The sequence below is a fragment of the Hemiscyllium ocellatum genome, chromosome 24, assembly GCF_020745735.1.
Source record: "Hemiscyllium ocellatum isolate sHemOce1 chromosome 24, sHemOce1.pat.X.cur, whole genome shotgun sequence".
NCBI lineage: Eukaryota > Metazoa > Chordata > Chondrichthyes > Orectolobiformes > Hemiscylliidae > Hemiscyllium > Hemiscyllium ocellatum.
This window is the reverse complement of record NC_083424.1, coordinates 49,427,638-49,442,211: the sequence shown is the minus strand read 5'-3', so window position 1 is coordinate 49,442,211 and position 14,574 is coordinate 49,427,638. Positions and strand designations below refer to the sequence as shown.

Here is a 14,574-nt window from a genome sequence, read left to right as displayed (position 1 = left end):
AACACATTTTCAGCTCTGATCTCCAGCATCAGCAGTCCTCACTTTCTCCTAAATGGTAGACATGCTCAATAATTACTCTAAAATCAGTATTTATTCTTGAAGAGGTGGTCAGCTTGTCAAATTACCCAACGAAATTGTAATTGAATTAGGAACAGGGACTGGGAGTCTGACTTCTCACAATTAATACAGGCAAGATGGAGAAATTAATGGCAGTAAAAATGACAAATACCCAGGATCAGATGCTGCTCCACCTAGGGATTTTTTGTTTAAAAGTTGAAAATATTGCTGATGCCCTAGCATAATCCTCCAAAGTTTGCTTGATACAGGAGCCACTACTAAAGATGGGAATATTGTACATACCAGTCTGCGATTTAAGAAAGTTAACCAGTTGGCCTAACATCTGTCATCGGAAAATTACAAAAGCTGATAAATAAGGATAAGGAGACTGAACACTCCAAACGCATCAACTATCAGAGACAACCAGAACAGATTGCACAGGGTAGATTAGGTCGGTCAAGTATATTTGAACTTTTGGAAGTGGTAACAAATGTAATGGGCAGGGGAATGCCAATGGATTTTACTTACATGTGCTTTTAAAGGATACGTGATAAAGTTCCTCATAAAAGGTTCTTAGCTAGAGTGGAAGATTGTGGAACTTAAGGCAAATTGTGAGTAAATTAATTAGACTAGGAGAAAGACAGTTAAGGTAATGAGCAGATATTTTATTTGTAATTAGGGGTGCCCTAGAGAATCAATATTGAGCACAAACCCTGAACAGAGGCATTAATGGCACTGATGATAGGATAGATAGCTCCAAATGTAAGTTTCTCAAAGACATTAAAATAGGAGGTGGCATAAGCACTGTGAACAAAATTGTAAAATTACAAAGCAAAATAGATAAGGTTAAGTCACTAGGCAAAATTATGCCAATGGATTTAATATAAGCAAGTGAGAAGTCATCCATTGTGTATTTAAACAATGACAGAACAGGACACCTTCTAAATGGGGAAAAGCTAGAAATAGTGGAGGCCCAGAAAGACAGATCATTTAAAATGTCATGAAAGGGGACAGAAAATAATCAAAAAGGCTGATTTATAGAACTCAAGGACAAGAACACACGGAGCTAAAGGTCATGCCTCACCTACTTGTCAAGGATAGTATTACAGCGGTGGAAAGGACGATAGAGGAAGACTTGCCATCTGAGGTAGTTTGGGCTGAGGTTGGGAATAGGAAAGGTGAGGTCACCCTGTTAGGAGTTTTCTACAGGCCTCCTAATAGTCCGAGAGACGTAGAGGAAAGTATTGCGAGGATGATTCAGGAGAAGAGTGAAAGTAGCAGGGTGGTTGTTACGGGGGACTTTAACTCCCCAGATATTGACTGGGAAAGCGATAGCTCGAGTTCGTTAGATGGGTCGGTGTTTGTCCAATGTGTGCAGGAGGGTTTCCTGACACAATATGTAGACAGGCCAACAAGAGGTGAGGCTATACTGGATTTGGTTCTAGGTAATGAACCAGGCCAGGTGTTAGACTTGGAGGTAGGTGAGCACTTCGGGGACAGTGACCACAACTCGGTGACTTTTACTATAGTGATGGAGAGAGATACGTGTGCACTGCAGGGCAAGAGTTATAGCTGGGGGCAGGGAAATTATGATGCGGTGAGGCATGGCTTAGGATGCATGGATTGGAAAAATAGGCTTCAAGGGAAGAACACAAATGATATGTGGAGCTTGTTCAAGGAGCAGCTATTGGGTGTCCTTGATAAGTGTGTACCAGTCAGGCAGGGAGGAAAGGGTCTTGTGAGGGAGCCGTGGTTTAAAAAGGAATTGGAATCCCTTGTGAAAGGGAAGAGGGCGGCCTATGTAAAGGTGAGGCGTGAAGGTTCAGTTGGGGCGATTGAGAGTTAGAAGGTAGCCAGGAAGGATCTAAAGAGAGAGCTAAGAGCAGCGAGAAGGGGACATGAAAAGTCCTTAGTTGGTAGGATTAGGGAAAACCCAAAGGCTTTCTATAGGTATGTCAGGAAGAAAAGGATGACTAGGGTAGGTATCGGTCCAGTCAAGGATAGTAGTGGGAAGTTGTGTGTGGAGGCGGAGGAGATTGGAGAGACACTAAATCAATACTTTTCGTCAGTATTCACTCAGGAACAGGACATTGTTGCTGATGTGAATATTGAGTCACAAGCGATTAGAATGGATGGCCTCGAGGTATGTAGGGAAGAGGTCTGGGGAATACTGGAAAGGATGAAAATAGATAAATCCCATCTATTTAACTATTTAATAGATAAATAGATAAATTTCATGTCCCCTTCTCGCCTGATGGCATTTATCCTAGGATCCTCTGGGAAGCTAGGGAGGAAATAGCAGAGCCATTGGCCTTGATTTTTATGTCGTCGTCATCTACAGGAATAGTGCCAGAAGACTGGAGGATAGCGAATGTGGTCCCCTTGTTCAAGAAGGGGAGTAGGGATATCCCTGGTAACTATAGGCCAGTGAGTCTCACTTCTGTTGTGGGCAAAGTCTTAGAGGGAATTGTAAGGGATAGGATTTATGAACATCTGGATAGGAATATGATCAAGGATAGTCAGCATGGTTTTGTGAAGGGCAGGTCATGCCTCACAAACCTTATTGAGTTCTTTGAGAAGGTGACCAAGGAAGTGGACGAGGGTAAAGCAGTAGATGTGGTGTATATGGATTTTAGCAAGGCGTTCGATAAGGTACCCCATGCAGGCTACTGCAAAAATTACGGAGGTATGGCACTGAGGGTGCATTAGAGGTTTGGATTAGGAATTGGCTGGCTGGAAGGAGACAGAGGGTAGTAGTTGATGGTACAGGTTCATCTTGGAGAGCAGTTACTAGCGGTGTTCCACAAGGATCTGTTTTGGGACCATTGCTGTTTGTCATTTTTATAAATGACCTGGAAGAGGGGGTTGAAGGCTGGGTGAGAAAGTTTGCGGATGATACGAAAGTCGGTGGAGTTGTGGACAGCGAAGAAGGATGTGGCAGGTTACAGCAGGCTATAGATAAGTTGCAGAGCTGGGCAGAAATGTGGCAAATGGAGTTCAATGTAGCTAAGTGTGAAGTCATTCACTTTGGTAGGAGTAACAAGAAGATGGATTACTGGGCTAATGGTAGGCTACTTGGTAGTGTGGATGAGCAGAGAGATCTTGGTGTCAATGTACACAGATCTCTGAAAGTTGCCACCCAGGTAAATAGTGCTGTGAAGAAGGCATATGGTGTACTGGGCTTTATTGGTAGAGGAATGGAGTTCCGGAGTCCTGAGGTCATGTTGCAGTTGTATAAGACTCTGGTGCGGCCTCATCTGGAGTATTGTGTGCAGTTTTGGTCGCCATACTATAGGAAGGATGTGGAGGCATTGGAACGGGTGCAGAGGAGGTTTACCAGGATGTTGCCTGGCATGGTAGGAAGATCGTATGAGGAATGGCTGAGGCACTTGGGGCTGTTCTCGTTGGAGAAAAGAAGGTTTAGGGGAGATTTGATAGAGGTGTACAAGATGATTAGGGGTTTAGATAGGGTTGACAGTGAGAACCTTTTTCCGCTAATGGAGTCAGCTGTTACTAGGGGACACAGCTTTAAATTAAGGGGTGGTAGGTATAGGACAGATGTTAGGGGTAGATTCTTTACTCAGCGGGTTGAGAGTTCATGGAATGCCCTGCCAGTAGCAGTGGTGGACTCTCCCTCTTTATGGTCATTTAAGCGGGCATTGGATAAGCATATGGAGGTTATTGGGCTAGTGTAGGTTAGGTAGGCTTCGGTCGGCGCAACATCGAGGGCCAAAGGGCCTGTACTGCGCTGTATTTTTTATGTTCTATGTTCTACTGAAAATCCTGTTTCTACCATGTCTGGAGTACCAAGAGTACTTCTGGGCATTACAGCCTAGAGTGAATAAACTGGCTTTGAGAAGAATCTAGCATAGATTTTCTGGAATGATACCTGGAGTTTAAAGGGTTAAAGAGGGAGCAAACAGCAAACAAACTAGGGATGTGTTCTATGGAATTTCAATCAAATCATCCCTTAAGCTTCCAGGTTTTCCAAGACAGTAGGGAAAACAGATATGATAGATTGGGTGGAGCTATTTCTAATTGTAGGGGAGATTAGGACTAGGGAACAATACCAAAATACTAAAGCTAGATCATTTCAGTGTAAAATTAGGAAACAATTCTCCACATAAATGATGAGATTAGTTTGGAACTTTCAACAGCAAATGGAAATTGATGCTCGAACAATTCCGAATTCTCAAAAAGAGATTGACAAAATTTGGTCAGCCAATACTATAAGGAATATAGGACAAAGGCTAGGTCCCAATTCAGCCGTGAACACATTCAGTGATGGACCAGCCTCACCTTACTTTGCTCTGTTCCAATACAAATTATCTCAAGAAGAAAAAATACTCTAACAGATAGGTCAGCCCCAAATTCTGGACAAAATCAAAAGAGGCTGTTTTTACCAAATTGAGTCGCTAAACAATTACTGTGAAATTCAATTCAAGATGCACAGAAACATAGTGCTGCAGTAAGAGGAACTAAACAAAGAAACAGCATGAAACCCAGTGAAGGGAATAGATGGGATCACTTGAAGATAGTACATGTCACTGAACTGTTGTAAGTGCACAAGTCATAGTGTGAGTCTCTAAACAGGAAAAGCAGGGCAGGATCAACTCATAAAAGAACCTATGCAGCAAAAAAGCAAGGACGGAACAAAACAGTAACAAGAATGCACTTTCTTTTAAAAACAAAATCATTCACTCAATGCCCACATTTATTGACCACAGTTACTTGCCCTGAAAAAGATCGTGTTGGACGACCTTCCATCACTACTGGTCAGTTTACACAATTGAGAGAGATTAAGTTAATTGCACTGGAGTGATATATCAACTAAACCAGAGAAGAATAGCCAATTTCCTTTCATACAGAACGTTAGAAAGATACAATTATAGAATGGCTACAGCAGAGAAGGAGACTGCTCAGCTACTCAAACCTCTGAAGGACCTCTGTAAAATGAATTAGTTTCTTTCCTATCTACTCTGCCCATAACATTCATGAATAGTTCATCAAGCGTCTTCTCAATCTTTTCTTCTCTAAAGAGAATATTAGCTTCGCCAATCTATTCACATAACCAAAGTCGCTCATTGCTGGAACCATTTTCAACATTACCTGCAGTAATGTTTTTGCTACAGCCCTCAAATTCGTCCTGAAATGCAATGCCCAGAATTGGACCAATGTCTCACTGGCAGAGATCCAACTGGCATTTTATAAATTCCCATAACTTCCTAGAATTTATCTTCTATTTATAAAACCTAGGAAAACCCAAATGTCTATTTAATCACTTTCTCAACCTGCTCCTGCCACCTTTAAAATTTGTGCAACGTATGGCCCCAGGTCTCTGTTACCATGTCCTTTTTAGAATTCTACTCTTCATTTTATATTTCCTCACCTTGTTCTTCCTACAAAAAATGTATCACTTCACATTTCTGCATTAAATTTCAAGAGCCATTTTCCCCCATTCTGCCAGTTCACATCCTCAAGTCTAATGCTCTCCTCCACACTTTGGATACAAAGTTTTAGATTATCCACAAATGTTGAAATCTGTAACCCTGTAAATCTTGTCATTGATATATACCAAGAAAAGCAATAGTCCCAGTAAATTATTACAAGCTTTCTCTTAGAATGAAAAAAATCAATAATTTCTACTGCTTGATGTCACTCAGCCATACGATCAGTCAGAGAAATTTTTAAGACAATCCAGCAATTATCTGATTATTTTTACAGATACCACTTCTGCGCATTTCCAACCGTTTTAAATTAAAATACATGGTGTCAAATTGCCATGGTGGGACATAACTTGCTTTCACTTGGTTATTAAACCAGACGTCCAAATTACTCATCTAGTAACATAATCACAATACTAGTGCACAAAGAGTGGAATGGAGTCTAACTACCAGAGATGGCAGTCAGCATCTATTGGGAGATGTCCCCTGACCAGCAAATAAAGGTGAGGGAGAGCATACACCACATTACAGAATGTGGTAAGGTATTGCAACTGGAGAAGGATTCCAGTGTAGGCAGTCCCCATGAGACATCCATCTAAGCTGCTAACACTGCACCACTCCAAATTAAGCAATTGACTGACTCTCCACACTCTCAAGTAAATGTACTGCCATCTTTCAAGAATATACCTCGAAAGCAAGGCTATTTTCCCTCCCATGCCTGCTGCCCCTTTCCAGCCAGTAAACAGCAGCAGCACCTGAGCCACTCCATTTGCACCTTGCTGTGGCTCAATGAGTAGCCCTGTAACCTCTGAATCAAAAGATTGCGGGTTCAAATCCCACCCAAGGGACCCATAAAATATAGGAGTAGAATTAGGTCATTAAGCTAAATGAGTCTGCTTTGCCATTCAATCGTGGCTAAAACTGCTTCTCAACTCCATTCTCCTGCCTTCTCCCTGCAATACTTGATCCCCTTACCAATCAAGAACCTATCGGCCTCCACAGGCAGTAATGAATTCCACAGAGTCACCACCTTCTAGCTGAAGAAATTCTTCCTCATCTCAGTTCTAAAGAATCATTCCCTTCACGGAGGTTGTGCCTTCATGTCTATTCATGATACAACTCTCCAAGTCTACTGTTCCAGGCCTCTCAACTTTCAATGAGATTCCCCTTCACTCTTCTAAATTCCATCAAGTACAGGCCCAGAGTCCTTAAATGCTCCTTGTATGACAAGCCCTTCATCCCAGTATCACTCTTGTAAACCTCCTTTTCAATCTCCTTCAATGCCAGCACATTGTTCTTTAGATAAGGGGCCCAAAACAGCTTACAATATTCCAAATGCAGTCTGACTAGAGCCTCATACAGCCTCAGCACTACATCTCTGCTCTTGTCTTCTAGCCCTCTTGAAATGAATGCTGACATTGCATTTGCCTTCCTAACTGCTAACTAAGCCTGCATGTTAACCTTAAGAGAATCCTAAACTAGGATTCCCTAGTCACTTTGTGCTTCAGATTTCCAAAGCCTGTCCTCACTTAGAAAATAGTCTACGCCTCTATTCTACCTAACAAAGTGCATTACCTCACACTTTCCCACACTGTATTGCATCGTTCACTTTTCTCACTCTCCTTGCCTGTCCAAGTCCTTATGCTGCTCTTCTTCCTCAACATTACCTCCCCCTCCAACCAGCTTTGGGACATCTGTAAACTTAGCACCAATGCCCTCAGTTCCTTCATGCAGATCGTTAATGGACAACTTGAATAGTTGTGTTCCTAACACTGATGTCGGTGGAACTCCACTAGTCACCAGCTGCCATCCTGAAAAAGACCCCTTTATCCCCACACTCTGTCTTCTCTCAGTCAGCTAATCCTTTATCCATTCCAGTACTTCACCCCTCCTCAATAATGTGCAGACAGAGGTCAGGCTAACTGGCCGATAACTTTCTGTCTTTTGCCTCCCTCCCTTCTTAAACGGGAGTGTTACATTAGCCATTTTCCTGTCCTGTGACCCTCCCTGACTCCAGTGATTCCTGAAAAGATCCTCACCAATGCCTCCACAATCTCTTCAGAGCCCCAAGGTGTAATCCAGCTGGTCAGAGTGATTTGTGCACTTTCAGACCTTTCAGCTTCCCCAATACCTTCTCCTTAGTGATGGCCACTACATCCCTGCCCCCGACCTTTTGAAATTCTGGTATGCTACGGATGTCTTCAACGTGAGCAAATGCGAGGTCTTGCACTTTGGCAAAAAGAATAAAAGCATAGACTACTTTCTAAATGGTGAGAAAATTAGTAAAGCCAAAGTACAAAGGGATCTGGGAGTGCTAGTCGAGGATTCTCTAAAGGTAAACATGCAGGTTGAGTCCGTGATTAAGAAAGCAAATGCAATGTTGTCACTTATCTCAAGAGGGTTGGAATATAAAAGCAGAGACGTGCTACTGAGACTTTATAAAGCTCTGGTTAGGCCCCATTTGGAGTACTGTGTCCAGTTTTGGTCCTCACACCTCAGGAAGGACGTACTGGCACTGGAATGTGTCCAGCGGAGATTCACACGGATGATCCCTGGAATGGTAGGTCTAACATATGAGGAATGGCTGAGGATCCTGGGATTGTATTCATTGGAGTTTAGAAGATTAAGGGGAGACTTAATGGAGACATACAAGATAATACATGGCTTGGAAAGGGTGGACGCTAGGAAATTGTTTCCATTAGGCGAGGAGACTAGGACCCGTGGACACAGCCCTAGAATTAGAGGGGGTCAATTCAGAACAGAAATACGGAGACATTTCTTCAGCCAGAGGGTGGTGGGCCTGTGGAATTCATTGCCACGGAGTGCAGTGGAGGCTGGGACGCTAAATGCCTTCAAGGCAGAGATTGATAGATTCTTGTTGTCTCGAGGAATTAAGGGCTACGGAGAGAACGCTGGTAAGTGGAGTTGAAATGCCCAGCCATGATTGAATGGCGGAGTGGACTCGATGGGCCGAATGGCCTTACTTCCACTCCTATGTCTTATGGTCTTCTACCATATTCTATTCAGCTCTCCCACCATTTCTTTGTTTCCCAGTACGATTTCTCCAGCCTTATGTTCCAGTGGTTCAATGTTCACTCTTGGCTCTCTTATGTTTTGTATATCTAAAAAACTCTTACCATCTTTATCTTTATTACTGGTTAGCTTATCATTATACTTTCATCTTCCACCCCCGCCCCCCAACCCTTTCACTGAGTTTTTGTTTATCCTCTGCTGTTCTTTTTTTAAAAAGGCATCGCATTGACTTTCACCATATCGCAAGTTTTTTCTTTTGCTTTTATATTGTCCCTGACTTCCCTTGTCAGTAATGGTTACTTGATCCTCCCCACACAATGTTTCTTCTTCCTTGGGATGAGTGTCTGTTTTGCCTCCTAGCTTACCCCCAGAAACTCCTGCCATTGCTGCTCCGTCTTCCCTGCTAGACTCCCCTTCCAATCAACTCTGGCCAGTTCCTCCCTCATGTTCCTATAGTCACCTTCATTTAATTATAATACAATTACATCCGAGTCCAGCTTCTCCCTCTCAAACTGCAGGGTGAGTGCTGCCATGTTATGGTCACTGCCCCCAGGAGTTCCTTCACCTTAAGCTCCCAAATCAAGTTTACCTCATTACACAAATCAAAAATCAAGCTCACTCTCAAGTGAAACACTGAAGGACTACTGCACGGTTGGAGGTATTATTGTCAGATGAACCCTTATCGCAAGATCCCGCCTGGAGGTGATAAAAGATTCTTTGACATTATTTTTGAAGAAGAGCAAAGGAGAAGTCCCCAACCATCTGCCAATCTATGTTGTGACCAAACAATAATTTTACAATCACACTTTTTGAGTAATGCGGCTGCCTATGTTATATCTGTGACCACACTTTGAAGTACTTGATTAAATGTATTGAGGTTGGAGTTTGTGTAGGGTGCGATATACATACAAATCCCCATCTATCGTCTGCCACAATGATGATTAAAGCAGTGTAGTTGAAAGAAGGAATTCGAAACAGGATATCAGTTAAAATCGCATTCCAGACCAAATCTCTTGCGAAAATAAATTAAGATTGGAAGTCACAGCAAATTTGCAAACTACTAAATTAAATCGTTGAGATGACGAATGCAGTATCAGTTTCTAGTTTATGCCACATGGATCCTAAAACATCCTAATCTCTGTCCCTCACTCATCCTGTTCCTATACAAAGCAAATTTAATCTACATTGCACAAGGAAAACAATAATCTTTTCTGAATTATAATTTCAAAATACTGACAAAGCAATTTTTCAGATTAATATTGACCTTATTTCAGAGATAAAATTTCTAATGTAATTACAATATTATTCAGTCTATTCTGTGTACCCAACTTGCAGATTAATGTAACACAGTCCTTACCAGGAGATATCCATGATTGACTTATCGAATAATTCATGAATTACCACTAGTGGGCGCTTCAAGCAGGTCAGCTGTGAAAATAGAAAGCAACCATTAAATCAAAATGACAAAGCTTCAAGCTTGTGGCTGACTGCCAGAAGATGTTCTTTTTGAATTTCAAAGACCACTGAAAATTATAGGGTGGCACACACAAAAACAAAACCAACTAGCTGCTGTCTAACCAGAAAAGCTTAAGCCATTATGCGATGAAAGCGACAATTTCCAATGCTAGAATCTTCATGAAAGAGGCATAATCAGTTGAAGAATAACAAACTTAAAAGGTTAACTGCAATGCAATTAGAGAGAATTAATTAAAATTAGTAATGGGAAAACATTCAAGAGGATTTGAAAGGATGCTATAATTGGGTACTAAAGCAATTAAGATTAACTAAAAAGGTTCATATACACAAAAACTGAAAGAACTGTGGATGCTGTATATCAGAAACAAAAGCAGAAGATACTGGAAAAACTCAGGAGGTCTGGCAGCATTTGTGAAAAGAAATCAGAGTTATGGTGACCTTACCTCAGAATTTCAAGGGTCACTGGACCTGAAACATTAACTCTGTTTTCTCTGCACAGATGCTGCCAGACCTGCTGAGCTCTTCCAACAACTTCTGCTTTTGTCAGGATCATATAATATCTGACAAGTCATCAACCAGAATTATTTGAGATCATTAATTACTGCAACTCAATGGAATTTACTAACTCAATGGTTTCATTTCAATTCTTCAGACGGCATTTAATAAAACTCTACATGCAAGCAGTTTAAGATCATAAGGTCTTTCCAACTAAATTAGTTGCATAATTAAGAAGTAGACAATGGAAAGCCAAAGGGATAATAAAATGGAAAGGGTTATTGAAGGGCAATTGAGATTGACAGTAGTTGGTTGCTAGCTAATCACAAAGAAAGTAAAAGAGGGGTTGAGTAAATAAACTTGTATCTCAAATAATTTTCATTGCAAGTAGTAATTTATGTTTATAGTTTGCAGTTTATTTTAACAAAATAAACTAAAACTTGCCCAGTGAAGCAAGATGTGCCATTTTCCTACATTAAGACCTCATACAATTACAAGTTGTTTTGCCATAGAATTCCTGTATGTTGGAAATCCAATATAAATAAACTTTAACTACAAGTACAGGCTAAATGGCATCCAACTGTACCTATCATGCCTGCCCTGCCATTCAATTAGATCATGGCTGACCTTCTACTTCAATGCCACTTTTATGCACTTAGACCATAAGACATAGGAGTGGAAGTAAGGCCATTCGGCCCATCGAGTCCACTCCGCCATTCAAATCATGGCTGATGGGCATTTCAACTCCACTTCCCAGAGTTCTCCCCGTAGCCCTTAGATTCTTGTTGTCTCGAGGAATTATCAATCTCGGCCTTGAAGACATTTAGCGTCCCGGCCTCCACTGCACTCCGTGGCAATGAATTCCACAGGCCCACCACCCTCTGGATGAAGAAATGTCTCCGCATTTCTGTTCTGAATTGACCCCCTCTAATTCTAAGGCTGTGTCCATGGGTCCTAGTCTCCTCACCTAATGGAAACAATTTCCTAGCGTCTACCCTTTCCAAGCCATGTATTATCTTATACGTCTCTATTAAGTCTCCCCTTAATCTTCCAAACTCCAATGAATACAATCCCAGGATCCTCAGCCGTTCCTCATATGTTAGACCTGCCATTCCAGGGATCATCCGTGTGAATCTCCGCTGGACACGTTCCAGTGCCAGTACGTCCTTCCTGAGGTGTGGGGACCAAAACTGGACACAGTACTCCAAATGGGGCCTAACCAGAGCTTTATAAAGTCTCAGTAGCACGTCTCTGCTTTTATATTCCAACCCTCGAGATAAGAGACAACATTGCATTTGCTTTCTTAATCACGGACTCAACCTGCATGTTTACCTTTAGAGAATCCTCAACTAGCACTCCCAGATCCCTTTGTACTTTGGCTTTACTAATTTTCTCATCATTTAGAAAGTAGTCTATGCTTTTATTCTTTTTGCCAAAGTGCAAGACCTCGCACTTGCTCACGTTAAATTCCATCAACCATTTCCTGGACCACTCTCCCAACCTGTCTAGATCCTTCTGTAGCCTCCCCACTTCCTCAGTACTACCTGCCTGTCCACCTGACTTCGTATCATCCACAAACTTCGCTAGAATGCCCCCAGTCCCCTCATCCAAATCATTAATATATAATGTGAATAGCTGTGGCCCAACACTGAACCCTGCGGGACACCGCTCGTCACCGGCTGCCATTCCGAAAAAGAACCTTTTATCCCAACTCTCTGCCTTCTGTTAGACAGCCAATCCTCAATCCATCCCAGCAGCTCATCTCGAACACCATGGGCCCTCACCTTGCTCAGCAGCCTCCCGTATGGCACCTTATCAAAGGCCTTTTGAAAGTATAGATAGACCACATCCACTGGGTTTCCCTGGTCTAACCTACTTGTCACCTCTTCAAAGAATCTTCTGCCATGTCTTGAGGTCATGAGGCTCCAGATGTCTGTCTTCAGCATGCCCAACTTCCACAGGCCTCTAGAGTACAGAATTCCCTCTTGAGCGAAGAAATTCTTCCTTACTTCAATCTCAATTTAAAGATAGACTATTTAAGTCTATGCTCTCTGGCTCTCGAATCAGCAGCTAGGGGAAACATCTACATCTACCCAATTAGGCCCTGTAAAACTTTTATAAGCTGCAATGAGATCACACTCATTCTTTGAAACTCTAAATAGTGCAACACTGGCTTCATGCAGACTGGAAGTAACGGGCAAATACAAGCATTTTTAGCAGCAGGTGGATGGATGCAGGGTGGATATGGGACATGTTACAGAATTGAAAATGGGCTGTCATTCCGATAGAGTGAATGCAGGTTTGCAAGCTCAGCTCAAAATCAAATCTAACATCAGGGGAGCAAACAATCTGATTCAACTTGAAGGGTTGAAGAGATAGAATTCACAGTGCAGGTGCAGACTAAAGCCTAACTGGAGAGAAGTTCAGGTTCTATAGGCCCAAATATGGGAGTAAATGATTCAGGAAAAAGAGCTAGTGCAAAAGTGAGAGAGATGGCATCAAGTAGAAGCTAGACAGCATTAAAGACAAAGAAAAGCACTTTGTTTGTTTATGGTACAATTCCTGGATGGCAGGAGCTTAAGGATTTGGGCAAGAAATACTGAGGGCAGCAGGAATAGTTCTCCTTTTTTTACATAGCAAGTGGGAATGACCTGGAAGTCACTGCCTAACAGGGTGGTAAAAGCATGGTAATCAACTACTTTGAGATGAATTTAGATGGGCACTTAAAGGAATTAAACTTAGGTGGACCACAGGGATATGGGGAATGGGACTGCCTGAATTGCCCTGCAGGCAGCCAGCATGAATCCAGAGGGTCAAATTGCCTCTTTCTGTGCTTTAATAATGCTATGACTCTGTACAAGATGGACGATGGATTTTCCATCCTCTGAATATATAACTTGCACAAGTAGTCGTGAAATAACTATCTATAAAGAAAATTGCAATGCAAAGCAAATACATTTCATTAGTTTTGAAATGTCATTTAAGAAAAAAGCTGCTTAGAACTTACCCAAACAGAGAGAGACCGGTCCTTGCTCCCAACTGCACAACAACAATAAGGACAACTTGGCTTATTGGAGCTCCCATTGCGTGGCTTTTTCTTGAAAATTTTGGGATTAAATTTCTGAAAATGGTAATAGAGGAGGAAAACTCTTAGCATCAGATCAACAAGAGGCATCTCAACATTTAAAGTAAAAGCAAGCTGTCAATTCCTCACATTATCGCCCAAGGCCTGGTGAAAAGGACCACTGGTCAGCAACATTCCCAGACACACCAGCAGCTCAGCTGCACATGCACTTCACCACTGTTGCATCTATGTTCATACTTCATTCTATAGTACAATTAAAAACAAGCAGGGAAGCTTGGGCACAGAGTAAAATCCGCACCTCCTAATGATCTCCCACGAGTGTTTTATATATTATGCTGACAACACAAAAAACTACAACCAACCACATTTGTTAGTTTAAATTTTTACAACAACTTATAGAACATTTTGTAACGATTAAAAGTTGGATCGGCTACATTTATTCCCAAATCACTGTCTCCCTATTTAGAATTACAGGCAGCCTGTAGTTAACAAGTGATTGTTCATTCTACTCATTACTTTTGATAAGTTACAGAATAGTCAAAACACTGTATGTTGTTTAATGCGTCACTGAATAACCAGTTCCCAGTTACTCTGCCATCAGGACCTTGCATATCCGCAAGAATAGCAAAATCACTGCCATTAGAACTAATGCTTCAAGAAAGTTCACTTCCAACAATCACCAGATAAACACTCCATCATTCCCATGACAACAATGTCAATCTATCACCCAAATATATTACAAGCAAGAAGGAAAACAGTCTACAAAAGATTATTGCAGAAGCATAAAGAAATGTAAACTATTCAATGCACAACACTGGAAATTACAATGTCTTTCAGAATATTAGTGCTGTCTTTATAACCATTGCGTTCTCTTTGCCTGCATGAAAGAGTGCGGTAATATTATGATAGACTCCTCCCATTCTTCACCAGCACTGCCCAGAATCAAGTCATAAGTCTAACACCAGTAGCAGCACTTGTGGATTT

General features: G+C 41.7%; 1 protein-coding gene across 1 annotated transcript in view; it reads right to left on the bottom strand.

Moving 5' to 3' along the window:
* LOC132827405 (protein HIRA) overlaps positions 1–14,574 on the bottom strand; it is a 111,835-nt gene that overhangs the window by 63,912 nt on the left and 33,349 nt on the right. Inside the window, exons 9-10 of the mRNA XM_060844073.1 lie at positions 13,513–13,626; positions 9,892–9,962 (exon numbers count right to left, since the gene is read on the bottom strand). Of these exons, the coding sequence (XP_060700056.1) occupies positions 9,892–9,962; positions 13,513–13,626 (185 nt within the window). The remainder of the gene's footprint in view (positions 1–9,891; positions 9,963–13,512; positions 13,627–14,574) is intronic.